Consider the following 22,115-nt stretch of genomic DNA (forward strand, 5'->3'; position numbering starts at 1 on the left):
GCTGTGTACAGGTTGGACGTTCCTGGTGCCAATGAAAGAATCTTCCAGACCAGCTTATTTTTATTGATTGCGTCTTTGCACCCATGATTGAGCCCCGCCCTGCCCCTGCCATCAGCCCGCAACCCCCCAGCGCTGCCAGCCAGCTAAGCCCCTGCCTCGCACCACCCCCGCCTCAGCCCAGCCCGACTACCTGGCCCGGCCCTGGGTTGCCCCGGCAGCGCGGGTAAAACAGCGTCGGGCAAACACAGACTCTGGCGAGGCGCTTGCAAGACGATACTTAAAACTCGAGCCACGTTCCTCACAGAGGCGTCCGACCCCAGGCGCGGGAAGCTCACGAGTGTCTCCCTCCCCCCCCCCCCGCAGCGCGCGCTCTGCTGAGGGAGGGAGAAGGGGTCCCCGAGCTGCCAGAGGGGGTCCAGCCGCCGCTCTCTCCCCCCGCACGGAACGGGGGCGGCAGATCTCAGCGAAGCCACAGACGCTGAATTCCCGCCCGGACCCGCTCCCGGCCGGCTGAGGTACCCATGGCCCCTGCGCTCTGAATGCTCCGGGCTCCCCGGGGCTGGGGCCCTAACGGCTACCTGAGGCCGTTGCTGCGGGACTTCCCATGCGCTGCCCCCGCCGCGAGCTCAGGTCCCCGGCCGTGGTTGCCATAGGGACACCGACCACGCGCGCTCCTCTTTCCGCCCAAGTGCGCCTGCGTTCTTCCCTAGTCCCGCGCAGCGCCCCGGGTAAGGAACGAGCCCCTGGGCCCTGCTAGGGAAGGGGCTGAGCGAGCCTGCCCTCTCCCGCCTTACTCCGAGCGCCGGTATAGCGACGCAAGCAGCCCCCTCTCAAAATGCAGAAAGCGCTACCGAAAGCAGAATTGGAGGGGCGCTGCTTGCGTCGCTACGGCATTATTTTCTGGTGCGGAGCATGAAATGCATTGGCCTGGGGGATCCCTGAGACTGGCCGTGACTCTGGGGAGTCCCCCAGTGAATGCATTGAACTGGGGTGCTCTGCAATGTAGGGATGGTAAGTAGCAGTTAATAACCTAATCCATAAGGGGGTTAGCAGTCGGGCTGGCTCTTACTACATTTAAAAGGCAAGAGCTGCAGCGGGGTATCAGGCATTAGCTGGGTGCACCAGGTCCCCCTCTACATCTTTGTCTCCCCTGATGGTGAGGATGGTGATGAGGGGAGCTGACTTTTGGGAGTTGCTGATACAGAGGCAGCAAGGGGGGGAGTAGTTGAGCAGTCACTTGACTATCTGATAAGCATAGGCTTATTTGGTAGTCTACTACTCCACTAGTTGCTTACCTCTCTACTGCAATGCTGTGTGGGGGTTCCTCCCCCATGAACATATGGGAGCAGGCTCCCCTCCTCCAGCCCTGAAAATACTTCTCCCTACAGATGGGTTCACAAACTTGTGATTCCCTCCACAGAAGGATGTTTGGGAACACTCTGCAAAGCCATGAACTATCCTTACTCTCCTTCTCACACAAACCTTGAAATGGGTGTGTCACCCCCTGAGCGGGCACTGGGTACCTGGTGCTCAGAGTGTCTCTTTTTCCTTACATGTAGTGAAGGAATTGTTGACAGTGCCAGCCTCCCCCTTGGCTAAAATTGCACCCTGCAGAATTGCACTTTATTACTACAGTCTTGCTTGATGTGTCCAGCTTGCTGGATCAGTAACCTACTACTAGGACTTTTCACTCTCAAGGGATGTTCTCTGACATTGTGGAGCCAAACCCTTTTGAAACCGTGTGGGTTAGGAAACTAAGGCCTATAGACCGCATGTACCCATGGGACCTTTTCATCCAGCCCTCAAGCTCTTGCCAGGGAGTACAGTCAGAGTCTTTCCCCTCTCCATCCTCTGCTCTAGCCAGGGAGAGTATGTCTACACTACCCCCCTAGTTCGAACTAGGGGGGTAATGTATGCATACCGAACTTGCTAATGAAGCCCGGGATTTGAATTTCCCGGGCTTCATTAGCATAAAGCCGGCGCCGACATTTTTAAAAGCCGGCTAGTGCGAACCCCGTGCCGCGCGGCTACACGCGGCACGGACTAGATAGTTCGGATTAGGCTTCCGAACTATCCGAACTATCTAGTCCGTGCCGCGTGTAGCCGCGCGGCACGGGGTTCGCACTAGCCGGCTTTTAAAAATGTCGGCGCCGGCTTTATGCTAATGAAGCCCGGGAAATTCAAATCCCAGGCTTCATTAGCAAGTTCGGTATGCATACATTACCCCCCTAGTTCGAACTAGGGGGGTAGTGTAGATATACCCGGAGTGCAGTTGAGGGCTTGCCCACTCCCCAATTGGAGCTCCAGGCAGAGAGTCTGAGTTGGTGGTAGTTCAGGGATGTCCATTTTTCTGGGGCTCCCCAATTGGCTGAGACCCATGGGCACAGCCCTTTAGCCCAGTGGCTAATATGCCACCATGGGGAGGAGGTCAGGTCACTCCCACTCTGCTCATGTCCCCCCTGAATGATTGCCAAAACCACCTTACCAAACTTTTGGCTACCACTAGTAGGATCTGAAGGAATGGGTCCAAAACAATAATTCTTTCCACAGAATTAGTTTCCTAGGACAGCCAACCAGTAGCAAGGTCTTGTAATCACTGAGCCATCTTCTGCGCTCACCTTCACCAGCCTGTGTTCACTATCCCATGTAGGCTATTGGTCTGTCACCCCCAACTGGAAAGGACTAATGCATACCACACCCAAAACTCTTTCAAGCCTCCAACTGATCATAGCCCTTTATTGGGAGCACCCGACTCTCTGCACTGTCTGATCATTGAACAGAGAAGTTCCCAGGCCTCTGGACACCCTTAAAGTGGCAGACCACTCTATTGTTTCAGAAGAAAGTTCAAGAAACCCTGCAGCAGGCCGATTAGGGATAATTTGCTCCCTAGCAATTTTCCTTTTAGCCCCTAATAGTCAGAGATTGGTTTAAATCTAATAGCATGAGAATTTCTGTGCCTTACAAAACTTTTTTTTAAGTATTTACTATTATTATTCTGGATATTCTTGTCATCCATATAGATGTCCAATCTATTTTTATGACTTTTGCTAATTTCTTGGTTTCAAGGGCATCCTGTGACAATGAATTTTACAGTCTATTTTATGGTTTGTGTAAAAAAAGAATTTTCCTATATCAGCTTTGAATTTGCTGCCTTTCAACTTCTTTGGTTGTTTACTTGTTCTTGTTTTATGAGATGGGCAAGAGATTCCTAATCCAATTTCCCTTTATCACTTGTTATACATATGAGATTTTGCACATCTGTCTGTCTGTGAGTCCATCCATTCGTTTGAGTCGGTTTGTTCCAGAACTCCTCCTCAACTGTAAGAGGTATGACTATTAATTTGATATGCAGCTTCCTCTTATCCTAACTTAAACCAAGGTCAGGGTTTGGTTGTGCTAGGAAAATGGGAAGTGCCTGGAATGGGATTGTTTTCCATAACATGGAAAGGAAGGGATCTGATAGGAGGGACAGTTATGCTCCACAATGACCATTGGGGACAGCGAGCACAGGGGACGACTATACTGCAGAGTGACCAAAGGGGGGTGGCTGCACCAGGAAGAGAGTGGCCAGCTGCAGTTCTCCATATTGCCAACCCTGGGTGATTGGCTCCTTTATTCCATACCCGTCCACCCTCCGTCCTCCCACAGCCCTCACCTACAGTGCTGGTTGGAAGGGGGAGTTTCACCAGCCAGTGGCCCTGCCACTGCAGCCCCTCTGGAACTGCCTGACAGCCTGGCCAGCGCACCCCTGGTCGATCCCAGGAGCTCCCCTGCTGCCCCCGCCTGCCCCCCCGTCCCAGAGGAGAAGCAAGCTGGGGGTGGTCAGCAAAGCCCTGATTCCCTCCCTCCCCAGAGGAGAAGCAGAGGAGACTTGGGCCTGTATCCCCGGAGGAGCCACAGGCTGGGCAGCACAGTGTCCCCCTCCTACTGGAGGACCAATGGTCAGGGCTGGGCAGTTGGGACTGGGCAGCACAGCCCTGGCTCCCCACAGAGAAACCACTGACTGAACAGTGTGATCCCAGGGAGTTGGCATCACTAGAGCACCTCTGCCCTTGCCACCACGGGGGGCTCCGGTGAGCCTCTCCAGACGTTCCAGCCACCAGCCCTCATTCTTGCAACCCCCCTCTGCTGCCCAAAGCCCCCACAAAGACCTGAGAAACATCTGGTAAATCCTCTAGTTTTGCATATTTTTCATTCCTCTCTCCCCTGTGATGCTTTCAACCAGCTCATCTTTGGGATTATGACATCCTTTCAGGTGAGATTATGACGTAGTGGTCAATGTGTCAGTTACCACCCTCTTGGTTATTCCTCCCATTGCTTTCTCTGCTGCGGCTCTTCGAACATTGACTTGTGGGATTGTGACATCCAATCTAGTAGGTTTAAGACATCAGACATGAGTTAATCACTTCCTCTTCCTATTATTCCCATATTCCTTTATTGTAACTTTCAGCAATCCTAGGATTTTAAATGCATATATACATATGATTCAGACACTTACCTTGTCTATGTTGGTCTGAAACAATAGATGTAATATGTCATGTAAAATGGTGACATCATTTGTAAAACTCCTGATATTATTCAAGTATGTAATACTGTAAGGGTCAGGGGCCTCAGCTGAGGTTAAGGGGCCATTTGCTAAGGGAAGTATAAACATAAAACTATAGCCAACATGGTGCCTGTAACACAAAATCCATAGAACAACTGTATGATTCTGATGCAGCAAGGCATTTAAACAGCCTTATCCTTAAAGGTGGATAATCGTGTTCCTATTTAGCAAAGCACATAGGCATATGGTTTAAGTTAAGTGTTTTGCTCCCTTTGAGCCTACAAAGGCATGATACTGCTTAGGTTTATCAACTCCCACTGAAATCAAGATCATGCCTCAGATAAGCAAAAATTCCAGTGCAATAGCAGATTATGAAAATTGGGACACTTTAATGATAGAAAAGATCTGATTTCCTGGAGGTATCACTGACTGCTATTCTAGTAAACTGGATACTTTGAAGAAACGTCAATTTTGGGGAAGAGAAATCCAAATTAATCTGTATTGAAAACATTTTAAGAATATGAACACATCTCCTATGCTGGTGAAAACTTCTATAGCTCAATGGAGCTGTGATGATTTACACCAAATAAGGTTTCTGGCCCATGAAACTTATTGCAAGAGTGGTCTTATTTGTTCAAAACACACCACGTAAGAACTGTTTTATTCAATTTAAAATAATCACTTGACAATATAGAACCAAGACTGCTCTTGGTTACACTGGTTACATTGTAGTCACTCCATTAGCTTCAATGCCATTATTCCAAATTTACACCGGTGTAGCTGAGAACAAAATTTAGCCAATATAATTTTATACTGAGGATTTTCTGGCTCATTGGACTAAATTCAACCCTTCTCTAAGCAGATGCATCTCCACAGACAGTAGCATTTTATCCACTGAACTTGGCCTTTGTGCTTTTACCGATAGACTAAGGGCCAAAATGTGCCGTCATTCACTTTCATTCAAGCTTTCAGTGTCAGTGGGTAACACCATCTTCAGTTTGTATGGGTACTTCTGAAGTTAGAATCTGTCTCTAAATATTGAACTATATCCTCCTTTTAGTATTATTTAAGTGAATTAAAGATGGAGTATTGTTGATTCCTTTTTTTTTCTCTTTAGAGTGAAAAATATACTTATTTTTCAACACAGATGGTTGAGTTTCAGCAGAGCCTGGATACTAACACAATGAATGCTCATTTCTCAAGAACAGATGCCACAAATCTTGAGAATGACAATTTGCAGATTTCACAGGAAATACAAATGACCAAAGAACTAGAGAAGGAAGCTCTACCTGTACATGTCACAGATCGGATATTTTTCGTTGATTTAGCCAATAAGCAACAGACTACTATCCCTTTACACATCTTAGAACTGGAGAATCTGGAAGAGTTGCACTTGGAAAAAAACTTAATTGAAAGCATCCCAGGAGACATCCATCATCTTAAGAAGGTGAAAGTTCTCTATCTGAATATGAACTCCATACGCGACATATGTGAACAACTTGGAGAGCTGAAATCTCTTCAGAGTTTAGATTTAAGTAGCAATCCTCTCTCTTACAGTTCGCTGCATATCATCAGCAAACTGCGGGCTCTTCGTCAGCTCAGGCTCTATGATGTAAACTTGGATGAGTTTCCAGTGGAGATCTGTAAATGCCTCCATCATGTTGAGCTGCTTGGACTCTCTGGCAATAATCTAAGGTACTTGCCAAAAGAAATAGTGAATCTGAGAAAACTTAAAGAGATCTACCTGCAAAAAAACAGATTTGAAAGTTTTCCTCTGGAGCTTTGTCATCTTCCTAATCTCGAAATAATAGATCTGGAACAAAATCTAGTGAGTTTTATCCCTGAAGAGATTGTCTCTTTGACAAACTTAGTGAAACTATTTTTAGCTTTCAATAACCTGTTATCAATCACTGATAAATTGCATCATTGCCAGAGACTGACTGTGCTTGATTTGTCTAATAACCTTCTACGTAGGCTCCCTCGTAGCTTCAAGCAGCTCACAGAAATGAATGAGCTTGGTCTGTCTGGTAACAACTTAGAAAAGTTTCCACATCAAATTTGCCATTGGAAGTCCCTTTGCCTTGTTTACCTGAAAAACACTGGCTTGCAAATGCTACCATCTTCCTTTGCCAGATTAACCTGTATCAAGATATTAGATCTTAGTGAAAATTTCTTTGATGAATTCCCTAAAGAGATTTGTGCTATGGAAAATCTGGAAATATTGTCACTGGATGACAATCAAATATGTGAGGTATTGATTTCTTTATTTTTGGTGTGGGATTCTAGTTATGCTTCAAATTCACTAGGCTAATACGTTTCTCAAATGTAATAGTTTGAAACACTTACCTCAGCAACATAGGGAAATAATCATAAGTAAAATTCTTTGGAGTAGGATCCATCTTTTTGTTCTGTGTTTGTACAGCATCTGGCATAATGGGGTCCTGGCCCATGAGTGGCGTTCCTAGGTATTATAATACATAGCACTAATAATAATCCAATTCTGTACAAGAACTGCATAATTTGGCTCTAGGGACCTTAGCTCTAAGGCATGGGAACCCCAGAAATCCTTATGCCAGGCAAAACAGCCACAAGGAAATGTCACTAACTGGGGAAGCAGGAAACAAAGGATTTTGTCTAGCTGTGTGATCCTCGGCAAGTCACTTCACTTCTCTTTGCCTCAGTCTCTCAACAGAGCTGATGATACATACTTTCCTTTGAAAAGTGCTGAGATCTTCGGATATAACAGCTGAATATTATTTTATAGGGAAGAGGTCTGGGCTACCCAATGCAGAAGGTCAAAATGTTTCCAACCTCCCATACAGTGAGACTTCCTGTTGTCATACCCCTTCTCTCTTCCTAGTCTAGGGATGTGTCTTTTGTGCAGGTGGCCTAACCCACATTAGTCACTGGATAAGAGCAGTTGTAGAATCAATATCACTTAGCTTCCCTCTCTCATTTCTCCTTCATTACAGCTCAGCACTGTGGGTACTATGATTTAGGCTACCTTGCACCAAGCCACAGAGTTAGATATCGGTAACCTGTCAATTCCTACTGTCCTGACTAGCCCCTTTCAATGAATGTCAATACCAAAGCTGACTTGCAACTTAATTTTTAATCTACTCAGAAACCTACAGCTCTCTCCTTTAACACACTTACCGAATGGTATTGAACTAAAGTTTTCGAATTATTCCGTTTTCCTTTAACATTAACATTAATCTTGAAACTATATCTCAAGGCATGAAGAATCCTTTCACTTCTAAGTACTTGATTGCCTCAATCCTGTCGAGGGTGCAAAGCATGGGCTTCACTAAGGGTGGGATCCTAGATTTGCCAAGAATTATATGCGTTGGAAGACTTGTACATTAGTGCATTACTTAGAGGGTGTTTTTATGCTTGTGTAATGTTCATTGTAAGGCAGGCATGGCCAAACTTACTGATCCTCCAAGTGGCACACAGTAACCTTCAGAAGTTTGAGAACCCAGCGCATCTTCCAGGGATTGGTGCTTCTTCCCTGCAGTGGGGGTCTTGGGTCGTCTGAACTGCAGGAGGTGCCTACCGGGGGTCAGGACTTCTGCCCGGCTCCTGCTGAAGCCTCAGCAGGCACTTCCCACAGGGCTGAAGCCCCAAGATCCACATCCACCAGGCAAAAGCCCTTCACCCTATCACCTCGTTGTGGGGCTGAAACCCTAAGCTCCCTCCACCCAGTGGAAAACAAGTGTGTGGGAGATGAGGTTGGCTCTGTGAGCTGCGCATTAATTTTAAAATAACCACATGTGGCTTATGAGCCATGGTTTGGCCACCCCAGTTATAGAACATTCTATACAAGCTGTTTGCGATGTCAGACACTATCATCACAGGTTCCAACTTCCCCTCTAACTGGGAGGGTATTCGACCCTCCTACCCCAGGCTCCACCTTTATTTCACCCCTTCCCAAGCTCTCACCCCCACTCCATCTCTCCTTGCCCCTGCCTCTTCACCACCTCTTCCCTCGAGTACACCTCCTGCCTATTCCTTCCCTCTCTCCCAGCTTCCAAATCAGCTGTTTGTGGTGCTCCAGAAGCAGTAGGAGGGTGGGGAAGGGCAGGAGTTCGTCAGTGGGGCCACCAGCAGGTGACAGACAGGGGGTGAAGCTTGGCAGCTAATGGGTTCTTAGAACCCACTCAGTTTATCCCATGGGTGTTCCAGCCCTGGAGCACCCATAGTGGTGGTGCCCATGACTGTTATATGCTACCCAAAAGCAGCAAGCTGTTAGAATAACACATTTTCGAAGCCACTGGGGTGAACGAGTGACAATAGCTTCATTAAAAATTGACAGCAATAAAACTACTGATAGTTATTATGTTTACCGAGTTTGTTCCCTAATCCTATGAGCCTCACTCCCTCTTGTAACCAACTGCCACTGAGAGGCAGGTATTGAGTCAGAAAAAAAGGAACCAAAAAACAAACTACTAAAAAATGCAAAGCTAGATATGGGATCTTGCTGTGAAGAGATTAGATGTTCTGTTTATTCCTATATTTTCCTGAACTAACTGATAAAAATTGCATTTGCCTACTATCAATAAATGTGGCATGCTATTTGAAACAGAGCAGGAGGCAAGCTCAAAATGACTGTACCAGTTGTTATTGCTTTTAGATCCATTATCTTATGGTAGTCTAGGGGACAATTCTACAGCTGAAATCTCTCAATATATGAATAACAATAATGGGTGCCTTCCTCTTAGGGAATCAAATACATTTCCCTTTCGTGATTGTCTGCCAGGAGACTGACTTGCGGTTTTTTCCCCCCTCAAGGGCTACATTTGAGGAAATGGTGAAATAAGCAAGTATGCCAATTTAACACTTTAATTTACTTAAATTATCTTATAATGCACAGATACTTTCAGAGGGATCACTATGTGCAAGAGCAGCCATTACAATTCATTCTCCTGGCAGCATTCTTTTGGAAAGAACATATATACTAAGAATTGCAGTTTACAAAGAGAGACCTTTCAGCAAGGGAGTATAGCAGGGAAATATTGCAAAAATTTCAGCCATAACTTGGCAATATAATAGAATGTAGCCAACATGATATTCTTCATTGATTCAACATGGCAGAGTGTTTCCCAGAACAACAAACAACAAATATAAAACATTGTATTTAACGGATATAAACATGTTTTTATTGTATGTTTTGGAACATGCCTAGATACCTCCAGAGGTGACGGGACTCCCTAACTTAAAATGTCTTGGTCTGACTGGAAACAGATTCAGTGTTTTTCCAGAGGAAGTCTTTCTCCTTGAGTCATTAGAGAAATTATATTTGGGACAAGATAAAGGGATCAAATTCACGACTCTACCAAAAGACATCAGCAAACTGCAGGTAAGAAAAAGAGCAGGAGAGGAGCTCAGGAACAACTCTGCCTGGTATCACAAACAAGTACAGAAGAATTAAGTTGTTTGAAGAGAGTGGCACTCAATCCTGCAGGCTTTCAGCAAATGGAATTTCCATGGACTTCCATGGAATTCAGCATACAGGGCTGAGTGCACTAAACTTCCATTTAATTCAATGGGACACAAAGCCTTGCAGAAATGAGCTTATTGAGAGCTGGTAGGATTGGGTAAAATATTTGTAAAAAAAAAAAGGTCTTAAAGTCAAAGTCGATCATCTCCATCACCTTGTAAGGGGTAGATTATATATGTATATCTTTCTGATCCTATAAAATGTGTTGGGCCCCTACACCAGGGTTGTAGCATTGTTAAACCCATGTTTTACTAGGTGATCAGCAGTCACCAAGCCCTAGGCAATAAGACACTTTACAATTGCAGGTGGAATTCATGTTTTTCCTTTTCTCTGCCTATCTACAGAGCAGAGATGAAAACTTAAATTTCTTACAGGTACAGTCATATCACAACTTCCCCCCTCCCCTCCTGGTGGAGATTGGGGGATTGTGATATGACAGTACTTGTAAGAAATTTAAGTGCGGGTCGGAGTGCTGGGGTCTCTGGGAAGGGTGTTGCAGTGGGTGTGGGTGAGCTTAGGGTAGGGGATGGTTATGTAGGGGGGGCTGCGGGAGTCAGGGCAAAGAGTTGGGATCTATGCGGTTCTTAGGGTAGGAGGTTGAGGGTACAGGAGTCAGTGCAGGGGTTTGGAAGGTGTGCAGGGGCTCAGAGTACAGGGTGGGGGGGGTTTAAGGGAGAAATGTGGGGGATGCAGGAGTCAGGGCAGGAGCCTGCCGTCTCAGAGCAGGGGATTGGGGCATGTGGGAGACCTTAGGGCAAGGGGAGTGGGAAGGCTCGGGGCTGAGAGTATGGCCACCATGTTTCCCAGCCAATGAATCCCCAGGACTGGCTGAGGTGATGGGGACTGGGATACTCAGCTGCATCGATGGGGACCAGGATGCCCGGCTGCTGGAGCCCCAGGACTGGGGCAGTGACCTCACTGCCCAGCCACCCGAGCTTTGGAGATGGAGCATAGGTGTTCTATGGCTGCACTGCCCAGGGGCTGTGGGTGCTGGCTCAGGCCAACTAAGGCTGGGGCTGAGGACCCCAGGAGGGGGAGTGGTTTGGGCTCTGGCTGTGGGAGATGGGGGTCAGAATGGGAGTGGTGGGCCCACCATGCCCAGCACAGGAACCTTACCTATGTAGAGTGGCTGACAACATCCAGGCTGTGTCTAGACTACATGCCTCTGTCGGCAGAGGCATGTAGATTAGACAGATCAGCAAAGGCAAATGAAGCCGCGATTTAAATGATCGCGGCTTCATTTACATTTACATGGCTGCCGCGCTGAGCCGACAAACAGCTGATCAGCTGTTTGTCGGCTCGCCGCTAGTCTGGACGTTCCCCCTGTCGACATCAAAGCCATTTGTCGGCAGCCCCGTTATTCCTCGTGGAATGAGGTTTACCGGGGCTGCCGACAAAGGGCTTTGATGTCGACAGGGGGAACGTCCAGACAAGTGGCGAGCCGACAAGCAGCTGATCAGCTGTTTGTCGGCTCAGCACGGCAGCCATGTAAATGTAAATGAAGCCGCAATCATTTAAATCGCGGCTTCATTTACCTTTGCTGAACAAACAAATCTACATGCCTCTGCCGACAGAGGCATGTAGTGTAGACGTACCCCCAGAGCCCTGTCCCCAGCCAGTCATTTGTTATTGGTGTACCATACCAGCTTACTTTCACTTCTGCAAGGCTATGTCTACACTGCACATTTATTTTTGAATAAGATATTCCAGAAAAAATATTCCAAAATAGCTTATTTTGCAATAGCGCATCTATGCAACACATGCTCATCGAAATAGCACTGATCCATTTCAGAATAAAGTATCCACACCGATTAGATGCTCAATTGCATTTAAGGTCATTTCAGGCAGGGCATCAGGACAGCAGTTACTTCCTGGAGCTGCTGCCTGAGGCAATCTGAGGCTCTTGCTTAAAAGGACGCCACCTCCCTCCACCCCCCATTCCCCGTACATCAGTGTCTCAGGCTTTTTTCCTTTGCCTACCTTGAGGGACAGCAAAGCCTTTCTTTTGCCTGCTGTGGTTGCCCTTGCAGACACCTCAGCTATCCAGCTATGGAGCCGGAGCTGTCTCTGGGCTGTCGATAGCTATTGCAACTTGTGCTGCACCTCATGCAGCAGTTTCTGCAGGTTGTCTCCCAGACCCTGCAGGAACCCGACCCTCTGATCATTTTGGAGACCCTCCTTGCCTCTCTGGCTACGTCTAGACTACAGGCTTCTTGCACAAGAAGCTTTTTTCGGTGTGCCTGGCTCACCCACGCCCTCCAGAGATGTGACACCCACCTGCGGCCTGCCATCCCTGTGGAGAAGCGGGTCGCAATTGCCCTGTGGAAGCTTACCATCCCTAACAGCTACCGGTCAGTGGGCAACCAGTTCAGTGTTGGGAAATCCACCATTGGGGCCCTCCTTAAGGAGGTAAGGTGCTTCTGGGCTACAGTCCCTGCAGGAGAGGGGTAGAGTGGTGCATAAGGTGGCCCCTCAGGAAAGGGGAGTTGGAGGCTGTGGGGGTTGTAGTGTAGACAGAGTGGCCAGTAGGGCACCATGGGAAGGGCTGGAGGCCCCTTATTCCACAATAACTTCAGCTGCCCTGTCTACATAGCCACTATTCTGAAATAACTATTCCTCGTAGAATGAGGATTACCAACGCCGAAATAAGCTGCCCGTTATTTCGAAATTATTTAGAAATAACAGAATTTCTGTGTAGATGCTTGCATAGTTATTTCGGAATAATGTTGCTATGTAGACATACCCCTACCAAGCAGCCGCTGAACATTTCAAGAGATTGCTAGAATGCAGGACTGGCAGAAGGACCACACAGAGTGCATGTGCATGACTATGAACCATGGCAAATGAAGTAAATCCTCATGCCTTGATAGGTCATACTGCACTTGAAACATCTAACAGTGTTCTCTGAGCTTAATTATTCAGTTATATCACACCTTACCATAGTATCTGAGCACCTAACAATGCTTTTATCATATTTTTATATTTTGCATTTGTTGATGTTCAGTTGTTCATTGTTCAATGATCGACTTAAGGAAACATTCTTTTTTTAAATTAAACATCATGCACATTTTTTTTTCCAGAATCTGAAAGAGCTGTACCTAGAGAACAATTGTCTGGAGTACCTGCCATCTTCTATGGGCTTGCTGAGCAACTTAGAAATAGTTGATTGTCACAACAACTTCCTTAAAGAACTCCCAGACTCCATATGTCAAGTACAAGGTGAAAAAATATCCTATGCATTTGTGACAGGTTTAAAGCAGGGATTTCAAAGTTGAAAAATCTTCCTCTGTTCAGTCATTTTCTTTTCCTGGTCCAAATAAGAGACTAGGTTGGAGTAATCTGTATTATTAAAAATTTTTATTGTTTGATAGTCTGTTGAAGACTTTTCCCTACTGAATAGATTTAGATACAATATGCACTCCAGGAAAATTAATGATCTGCAGATATAAGTGCAATTTTTCAGATTGGTCTATTTATGACAAAGCAGAACAATTATCAATTCTTGGGTCTTTCTTATCAAGAAAGCATTTTGCTATTTCAGAAAACTTCCCTGCGTATGAAGCACAGATGTAGTGTGTAGGTGGTGTTTATGTAACCCACACCCACTCAATGTGGCCTTTCTCTCCTCCCCGAGAGGTGGTTGGGCCACAAATAGAGGTCAATAAGCCTGATTCAGCCTTGGCTAATAGGTGTCTTTTAAGCTTAGAGGATCATGCTTTAAGTTCACCAGCTCTCTAGTCTGTTTCTCATTGCCAGCAACTCACCTCAGTGTGGCGTATCATTTAGGAAATTAAGTTTTCTATTGAATACTTCACTCTAGTTCCTATTATGGAGAAAAAACAGTTTTGTATTCTTGACGGTTGCCTTGAACCCAAGCCTAAAAACTTGTAACCCGTTCATGTGGAAGTAGAAAGGTACAGTAGCAGTAACACCCTTCTTTTTGACATTTTTGTAGAAAAATAATCTTTGATTACACCTTTAAAACAAACATATTGGTTTTACTGAAGTGCTGTGAAAATATCTCTGTGTTTGGGGACTATGCTCTTTACACTATCCAATGAAACAATATGCTGATGGTCTGGGAAATATTTACAAACACAGAGTAAATATTTCACACCCAGCAATCTATTGTTCTATTGTAAGCATGTTCACTGGAACACTCCAGATTATTATAAGTCTGTGCAGTGAAGTTTTGTGATTTTTATTTTTTCAGGTTTGCAAAAATTGTTTGTTCAGAACAATCAGTTGTTCCAACTCCCAGAAAACTTGGACAGTCTTCAGAAGCTGCATCTTGTCTTGTTGGATGGGAATCCTATGACAGATCCTCCAGTTGAGGTGTGTAGCCAGGGGAAGGTGGCTATCTGGGAGTATTTACGGGAAAAGAGGAATCAAAAGGCCAAGGCTACAAAGGTACAAGGCATAAGAGATCTACTACACTGCACAAACTGCATTATTAGTAATCTAGTATTTTACACAGAAATATTCTATAGGGCATGCTATGCAAGGCCCTGAAATAACCTTACAAATTCTGTGTCCGCTATGATGAGGCAGTAAAGCAGCAGATACCTCATTATGTGCTATGGAATCTCTTTTATCTCATTGTCAAATGGGGCATGGACACTAGGTCCATGCACAGTGCAGATGCCTGCATTGGGGAAGAAGCTATGAACTGCATTCTCTAGTCCCAAAATTGTAGAGTTTGGGGGCACAGAGAGTCAGCCCAGAATAGCCCTTAATCAGTTGTACTTGGGGCTTATCTCCACTTCTCCAGAGATTGAGACTGTGGAGCTTGATCTTCTGGGGTTCAATTTAGTGGATCTAGTTAGGGATGTAAGGAAACAGTTGACTAGTTGACTACCTGATAAGCCTATGCTTATCGGGTAGTCGAGTTGACTATTCACTTCCCCACCCCATTGCTGCCTCTGTGTCAGAGGCAGTAAGGTGGTAGGGAGGGACGCAGGAGCCAATGATAGGGGGAGCCGGCTTTAAAGCCACTTCCCCCCCAGCACAGTGCAGGAGGAAGGGGGCAGGAGAAGCAGAGCCACAGCAGACCCAGAGCCTGGGCAAGCTGGGACTGCTTAGTCCCAGCTCACGTTAGCCCTGGAAGCTATCCCTGCTGCAGCTCTACATTTTACATTTGAAGTGCAGAGCCACAGTGCAAGTAGCTTCTGGGGCCAGCACGAGCCAGGTCTAAGCAGTCCTGACTTGTGCCGCCCCCAGGGCTATTATGGCTCTGCATTTTAAATATGGTAAGAGTCTAGCTCCTACTACATTTAAAATGTAGAGCCGCAGCAGGGTTAGCGAGCATCCCCATATTGACTAATCGAGTAGTTGACAGAAATTCCATTGATTACTCGATTAGCTGATTATCTGCAATTTAACATCTCTAGATCTAGTAAGAACCTGCTAAATCAACCACTGATGGCACCCCCATCAACTCCAATACTCCATTGCATCATGAGGAGGAAGGGAAGTCGATGGGAGAACATCTCCCAGTGGGGATGCTGTGTAAATTTGACCTAACGTATGTCGACTTATTGCACACACACATACTGAAGTTGCATATCTTAAGTTGACTTTCTCCTCTAGTATAGACCTGGCTTCAGGCTGAGGCTTAGGAGCTGCAAATGGCTCTTTAAGGATATGTCCGCACTACCAGGTTATTTCAAAATAATAACTCCCAAAATAACTGTTTCGAGATAAGCTTTTTCCTCTTCACAAGCAAGAGTAAATTATTTTGAAATAACAAGCCCATTAGTTTGAAACAACAGGCTTGGTAGTATGGATACTCACCTTGTTATTTCAGTATAAATGGAGTTATTCCAAAATAACTCGCCAGCGTAGACCTGCCCTAAGTGACTCTTTATGTCTCTTGCTGCTCTTTGTGGGACATATTGAAACATTGACATAACTAACAACCAATCAGGATGCTTTTACTGTATTAGCCAACTGTAGAATACTTGGTCAGTCATTTTGCTGTAATATATATAAAATGAAATGAATTCACACTTAGAGATGTAAAATTTCGATTAATTGACTAATCGAAGAGTTGATGCAATTTTATCAATTGTTCGATCAGTTGATAAGGGTGCTTCCACCATTGAAGTATAGCGACAGCCCCAGAGCTGTTGCTACACTTCAAAGGCGAAAGTGCTGCAGGGAGCATGGGGCCAGTAAGGGACTCAAACAGTCCCCTGCTGGCCCCATGGTCCCCGTGGCGTTTCATAGTGGCAGCACCGTGTGAAGCCTGGGGTCAGCTGGGGACTCCCTGTGGTGTTTCAAAGCAGTAGACTCCCCAGGTTGCATGCAGCATTTCAAAGCAGTAGACCCCGGGATCCATGCAGTGCTGCCTCTTTGAAACACTACTCTCCCCGCCCTTTACTGCCTCTTTCTGACAGAGGCAGCAACGAGGGGGTGGGAGGAAGTAATTAGTTGACTAGCATGTCAACTATCTGATAAGCATTTGCTTATCAGATAGTTGACTAGTTGACTGGTCGTTCACATCTCTATTCGTACTAACGTGGCTCTTTTGGATAATGCTGATTGCTAATTTGGCTCCTGAACCATGGAGATTTGAGTATCACTGCCTTAGATGGTTATTAGAAGCTAAGTCTACAGCACCAGTGGGCAGCAGAGTCATTTTGCTCAAAAGATGGGAATGAGGAACAAGGGGCAGGTCCTCAGTTCCTGATTCTCTCATACTTCAAATTCTTTCCTTCCTGCAGTTATTTACTACCCAACTGAAAGGAAACCACTTCCCTTTCTCTGGACTCCATCTAATACGATTAGTTAGGTCCAAATTGCTTGTAGGTACACGGGCTAATGTAAAAGCCAAATACAGGTTGGACCTCCCAAAACCATGACTCTCTCGTCTGGCAACTTCCGTGGTCTGGCAGGACCATGGATGTTCCTGGACCCAGGAGTCCTGGCTGGGAGTTCCAGAGGCAAGAAGGCTGGTGGCACAGGTAACACAGCTGAGGCTGTAGCAGCCCCACTAACAGAACCGGGCACACAGCAGCTGTGACAGCCCCAATAGTGGAGCCAGGACTGGGGATGTGGCAGCTGCAGCAGCTCCAGTAGCAAGGCCAGAGCCAAGGATGTGGCAGCCCCGATAGCTGGACTAGGGATATGGCAGTCCAGGCCGCCAGGAGCACAGCAGCACGGAACCCAGCAGGGGATGGCTATGGCCAGTAGCGGGGAAGGGCAGTGAGGCAGGGGGCCAGTAGCAATTCCCTCAGTTTGGTCCCGAGGGTGCTCGACCAGAGAGGTCCAACCTGTATTAACATTTAAAATTGGAAAGAAGACTTCTCTTCATTTAAAGCTCTTGACAAAAGAGTTGAAAGAACAATGGGAAATACTGTGGAAATAATCTAGAAAACATTATTTATTTGGTTAGTAGGTCCTCTGGTTTACTCACGCAGACCCCCAATGCGTTCAGCTTTTTGCATCAATACTAGCAGACATAGTTCTCAGTTCAATTGTTTGAAGTCGTTCTTTTCTCTTCTAGATAACAGTATTGTTCCATCCTCTCTTTCAGATCCAGGCTTGGTGGCGTGGGCAGATGGTGAGGAAGGGGCTTGGAAATTTTGCTGAGCTTCAAAAACTGTTAAAGAAAGGAAAGAAAGGAAAAGAAAAGGGAAAAGAAAAGCCAGGCAAAGGCACAAAGGGCAAAAAGTAATACTTCTCTATATGACTTGTACATCAAACTGTTTAGAGCCCTTCTACATAGGTGGGTAGATACAGAGAGAAGCAAGAAAATAAGGGATAATCAACATTAATATTTCCAGAACAGTGATTATTAAAATTAAAATATAATGTAGGGTGTTTTATGGCCAGTTTTGTTCATGTGTCAAAATTATTTCAATTAAATTAGGTTAGATGATAAAATAATATATATGATTGCAAAGCACAAGGGCAATTGACTAACTGAAAGCAAATTGTATCTGCAGAGCTTTGTGCTGACCAGGGGTACATCTAGACTACGTCTTTTTCTGAAAGATGATATGCAAATTTGGTGCTAATTTGCATATCTTCCCATCACTTTTTCGAAAGCGGGTTTTTTGAAAGTGAAAGAAGTCTGGACGTGTTTTTTGGAGGGAAAAATCCCTTTTTCGAAAAACCGTATAAACCTCCTTTTTTTAGGAAGAATGGTTTTTTCGAAATATCTTCTCAAACCCCCCCCCCTGCATCCAGACTACTTTCACTTTCGAAAAAGCATTTGGAAGGTATGCAAATTTGGCGCTAATATGCGTATCTCCTTTTGAAAAAACGTAGTGTAGACGTACCCTAAATGCTTTAAAATTCATGTCTTCTGTAATGAGAATGGTCTTACTTTCATAAAAATGGCTGGCCATACTGGGTCAGACCAATGGTCCATCTAGCTCAGTATTCTTCCTATCTTCTGACAGTGGCCAGTGCCAGGTGCTTCAGAGGGAATGAACACTCACAGCCTACTCCCAGCTTCTGGGAAACAGAGGCTAGGGACACCTATACATGCATTGCATGCCTGCTCATCCTGGGCTATTAGCCACTGATGGACCTATCCTCCAGGAATGTGTTGTCATTTTGGCCTTTACCGCATCCCCTAGCAAAGAGTTCCACAGGTTGACTGTGCATTGCATCAAGTAGGACTTCTCTTTGTTTGTTTTTAAACCTGTTGCCTATTAATTTCAACTCCATGTACTGGTATTATGTAAAGGAGTAAACATTTTTCCTGAAAAAATGAGGAAGAATGGCGCTTGTGCAAGGGGGGGGGGGGGTTGTGCAAAAAGGAGCAGTCTACTCAGCTTCTTTTTGTGCAAAAGCTTCTTCTGCAAAAGTGGCTGCTAATTAATTATTCAAATGAAGCACGGCGATATTCCATGCCATGCTTCATTTGTATAAGCTTTTCCGGAAGAAGACTACAGTGTAGCTGTAGCCTAAGAGTGGGGAGACCATGAGCACCCTTCCACCCAAGGCTTCACCTGTCACTTACCCTTACAGCCAGTAAAAACTCCTACCATTCCAGCACCCCTGTCAAAGAGTCACTAGGAGGACTCTGTCATGGAGCCGGGGAGGAGGGGGGAAGGGGTCTGTGCTCTACTCACCGCTGGGTGGTACATCCCACTAGCATTTAGATCCAGCCTAGTTCAGCACTGCTATGATTTTCTCTTCTTCCCACATTCCACTCTCCTCCCACTCCACAGACTTGCAGTATAGCTGCTTTGTGAATCAGCCCACTGGACAGCTCACATCATAATTTCCCTTCTAAGGTAGTTTCTCAAGGTCTCTGTCCATGTACAGAATCAGGCGGGACCTCACACTTGCTACCTTGACTAGGTTACTCCTATAGCAACTCTGGTAGTTTCCCCATTCACTGCCCCTAGCAGCACCACTCTGCGGTAGATGATAGGGGAACCCATGCCAACCCTCTCCTCTGGATTCCAGTTCTGGGCCTAGTACCAAGCCATTAAGGTCTGTGTCTACCCCTGTCTTACTGCTCTCATCTCTAGACCAGGGGTTTTCAAACTTGGGTCACAGCCCTACAAGGGAAAGCCCCATTCCAACCTGTGATATTTTGTTTACTCTACAGCTCCACAGCCATGGAACCTTGTAGCTCCCATTGGCTGCGGTTTGCCATTTCCAGCCAAGGGGAGCTGTGGGAAGCGGCACAGACTGGGATGCTACTTCCTGCATCTCCCTTTAGCTAGAAATGGCAAATTGCAGCCAATGGGAGCTGCAAGGTTCCATGGCTGCGGAGCTTTAGAGTAAACAAAGTGTTGCAGGCCCACCCTGGCAGGTCTGTGATTCAAGTTTAAAAACCCCTTCCCTAGACCCCTTTCTCTCAGGCTGCTGCTTCTCCCTTACCTCAGGGAGGTGTACAAACTTCCCTGGGTACCAGTTTCCTGACTTTACAGTAGCCCTGCCTCTTCCTTTCCAGGTAAGCTTCTTCCTAATTTGTGGAACCTAAGGAATCAAAACCTCCCATTTGGAGCTTAATTGATAGATTGGGCCAACCTGTCATAATTTCACTCTTAGGGCTGGTATGGGGAACATACTGCTTCACAGATTCCCATTGTTTTCAATGAACAGTGGATCAGATCCTCATGCTAATGGCTACACTCCTTGGCTGTACCTACTGAGACAGGCAACACAGAAGGTATTGCCTGAGTACGGGGCAATAAAGGCTGCTCTAGAAGCTGAAGCAGACCTTCAGATAAGCAGGAAGAGCCCCCACCAATCCTATAACTTGTTTCAGCTGGACCCAAACACACACTGTGGGGGGAAAGCATGGACTCTAATGGGCAGGGCTGGGAGATCTTACCTCCCCAAGCCATGGGGTCACCCACCACCCCAGCAAATATATATGGGTTCCTCTGAAGACCAAAATCTGTGCAGCACTAAATTAGCACAAATGAGGCAGAAGATGCTTATATTTAAAACACAGCTTACTAAAAACAGATAGATGTGTATAAAATAAAGACATAGCTTCCTTACACACCCATATATTTCTTATATGTGATCAAATAGAGTTATCTGTGTATTTCACAATTAAATAACATTCCCAAACACATAATTCCCTCAGACATGACAAAAACCATCTTACCAGTAAAAAATAGACTATTTTCTGAGTCAAAAATCTCACAATGCATAGTTCACATGCTACTCGGAAAGATCTTTCCAGAAACCCAGGGCCTGCATCAATAATCAAAGTGAACATTCCTTTTATTGCCCTGATTAAAACTTTCCAGTTGTTTCTCTTGTGATTCTGAAAGGACCCACCTTTGCATGCCTATCTCTCTGAATGCAGGCAGCTTTAACAAATCTGTTAATAACTTGCTGAACCACATTCCACAGTCATGACAAGATGATGGCCGAAGACTGATGTCCAACTCTGAAAGTTCTGTGAGTGCAATTAAGCCTTGAAAGAAAGTGGCCCATCCTTCATCAGAAACCCTGTCATTATAACTCAGGTCTAGCGTCTGTAATTTGGCTAGATGACCCGCTTGGGCTTCTAAGGCTGAAAGAAATGGATATTGGAACACACATTGAATATATACTTAATATATTACTTAAAAAGTATAGGATGACTAAGAATAGTGCTCTTTTTACTAATAGAACATCTCAGAGAGGTAGCGGTATTAGTCTGTAACTTTAAAAATGAGTAGTCCTGTGGCACCTTAGGGCATGTCTACATTAGGAAAGTATTTCAAAATAACTTACTTTGAACTAATAACTCCTGAAATAACTATTTCAATATAAGACTATGCCTCAAGGAAAGTGGGAGTTATTATTTTGAAATAACCAGCCCCTTATTTTGAAACAACAGGCTTGGTAGTGGGGATGCTCTGCTTGTTATTTCGAAATAACTCCCTAGTGTAGACCAGGGCTTAGAGACTAACAAAAATGTATAGGATCATGAGCTTTTGTGGATAAACCCCACTTCAACACATGATTTGGATGGAAATAAAACATGACAATAGTTAGTTGATATGAAACGTACTTAAACCAATCAGAAACCCTTGCTATTGGTCTCACAAAGCTTATTTTATCCCAAACAAATATGTGCAGATTACAACATGCAGATCAAAGGGACCTAAAGGGATTAACAATGATGTTAGGTTAAAAGTGCATGGCTACCTCCTGATGGATAAGTCAAAGGATATTTTAGTGTCATGCATAGGATGAAACTGGCAATGAGAAAAAAAATGTTGAAATAGCCATCCATAATTCTGGAAAGTTATGGGGAGCAGAGGGCCAGAGTAGAGGCTGAAGTCTTGCCTACCCTAAGGGTACGTCTAGACTACATGCCTCTGTCGCCAGAGGCATGTAGATTAGGCTACCAGGCATAGGAAAATGAAGCGGCGATTTAAATAATCGCCGCTTCATTTAAATTTACATGGCTGCCGCGCTGAGCCGACAAACAGCTGATCAGCTGTTTGTCGGCTCAGCGCGGTAGTCTGGACGCGCGGGTGTCGACATCAAAGGCATTTGTTGACCACCCAGGTATACCTCATCCCAGAAGGCATACCTGGGTGGTCGACAAATGCCTTTGATGTCGACACCCGCGCGTCCAGACTACCGCGCTGA

The 22,115-nt window shown here is 45.5% G+C and overlaps 3 protein-coding genes across 35 annotated transcripts in view; 1 reads left to right on the plus strand and 2 right to left on the minus strand.

Annotated features, from left to right (window-relative positions):
- Window positions 1–1,231, minus strand: part of LRRC34 (leucine rich repeat containing 34) — a 62,579-nt gene extending 61,348 nt beyond the window's left edge. For 4 of the 11 annotated variants that reach the window (XM_025188990.2, XM_025188982.2, XM_075937925.1 and 1 more), the window contains exon 1: window positions 191–330. Coding sequence is in view for 2 of the 11 variants with exons in the window: in XM_075937929.1 (XP_075794044.1) it covers window positions 579–651 (73 nt within the window). In the remaining 9 variants the exon portion in view is untranslated. Of the gene's footprint in view, window positions 1–190; window positions 331–578 lie in introns of those variants that run through there. The other 7 variants (XM_075937924.1, XM_075937927.1, XM_075937926.1 and 4 more) reach the window with 5 other exon arrangements.
- Window positions 379–17,881, plus strand: LRRIQ4 (leucine rich repeats and IQ motif containing 4). Of its 2 annotated transcripts, XM_075937919.1 has the most exons (7): window positions 383–515; window positions 3,248–4,373; window positions 5,664–6,797; window positions 9,732–9,905; window positions 13,127–13,265; window positions 14,260–14,456; window positions 17,584–17,881. In XM_075937919.1, exons 3-7 carry the CDS (start codon window positions 5,694–5,696, stop codon window positions 17,722–17,724), a joined length of 1,755 nt encoding a protein of 584 aa, XP_075794034.1. In that variant the 5' UTR covers window positions 383–515; window positions 3,248–4,373; window positions 5,664–5,693; the 3' UTR covers window positions 17,725–17,881. The 2 variants fall into 2 exon arrangements, with proteins under 2 accessions (XP_075794035.1, XP_075794034.1); XM_075937920.1 differs by lacking the exon at window positions 3,248–4,373 and having other exon boundaries at window positions 379–515.
- LRRC31 (leucine rich repeat containing 31) overlaps window positions 17,413–22,115 on the minus strand; it is a 185,007-nt gene continuing 180,304 nt past the window's right edge. For 21 of the 22 annotated variants that reach the window (XM_025184519.2, XM_075937914.1, XM_075937909.1 and 18 more), the window contains one exon: window positions 19,772–21,045. In XM_025184519.2, coding sequence (XP_025040304.2) covers window positions 20,726–21,045 — 320 coding nt within the window. In that variant the 3' untranslated portion in view covers window positions 19,772–20,725. Of the gene's footprint in view, window positions 17,650–19,771; window positions 21,046–22,115 lie in introns of those variants that run through there. The other variant, XM_075937913.1, reaches the window with a different exon arrangement.

Source organism: Pelodiscus sinensis, chromosome 10, assembly GCF_049634645.1.
Source record: "Pelodiscus sinensis isolate JC-2024 chromosome 10, ASM4963464v1, whole genome shotgun sequence".
In the NCBI taxonomy this organism is placed as follows: Eukaryota; Metazoa; Chordata; order Testudines; family Trionychidae; genus Pelodiscus; species Pelodiscus sinensis.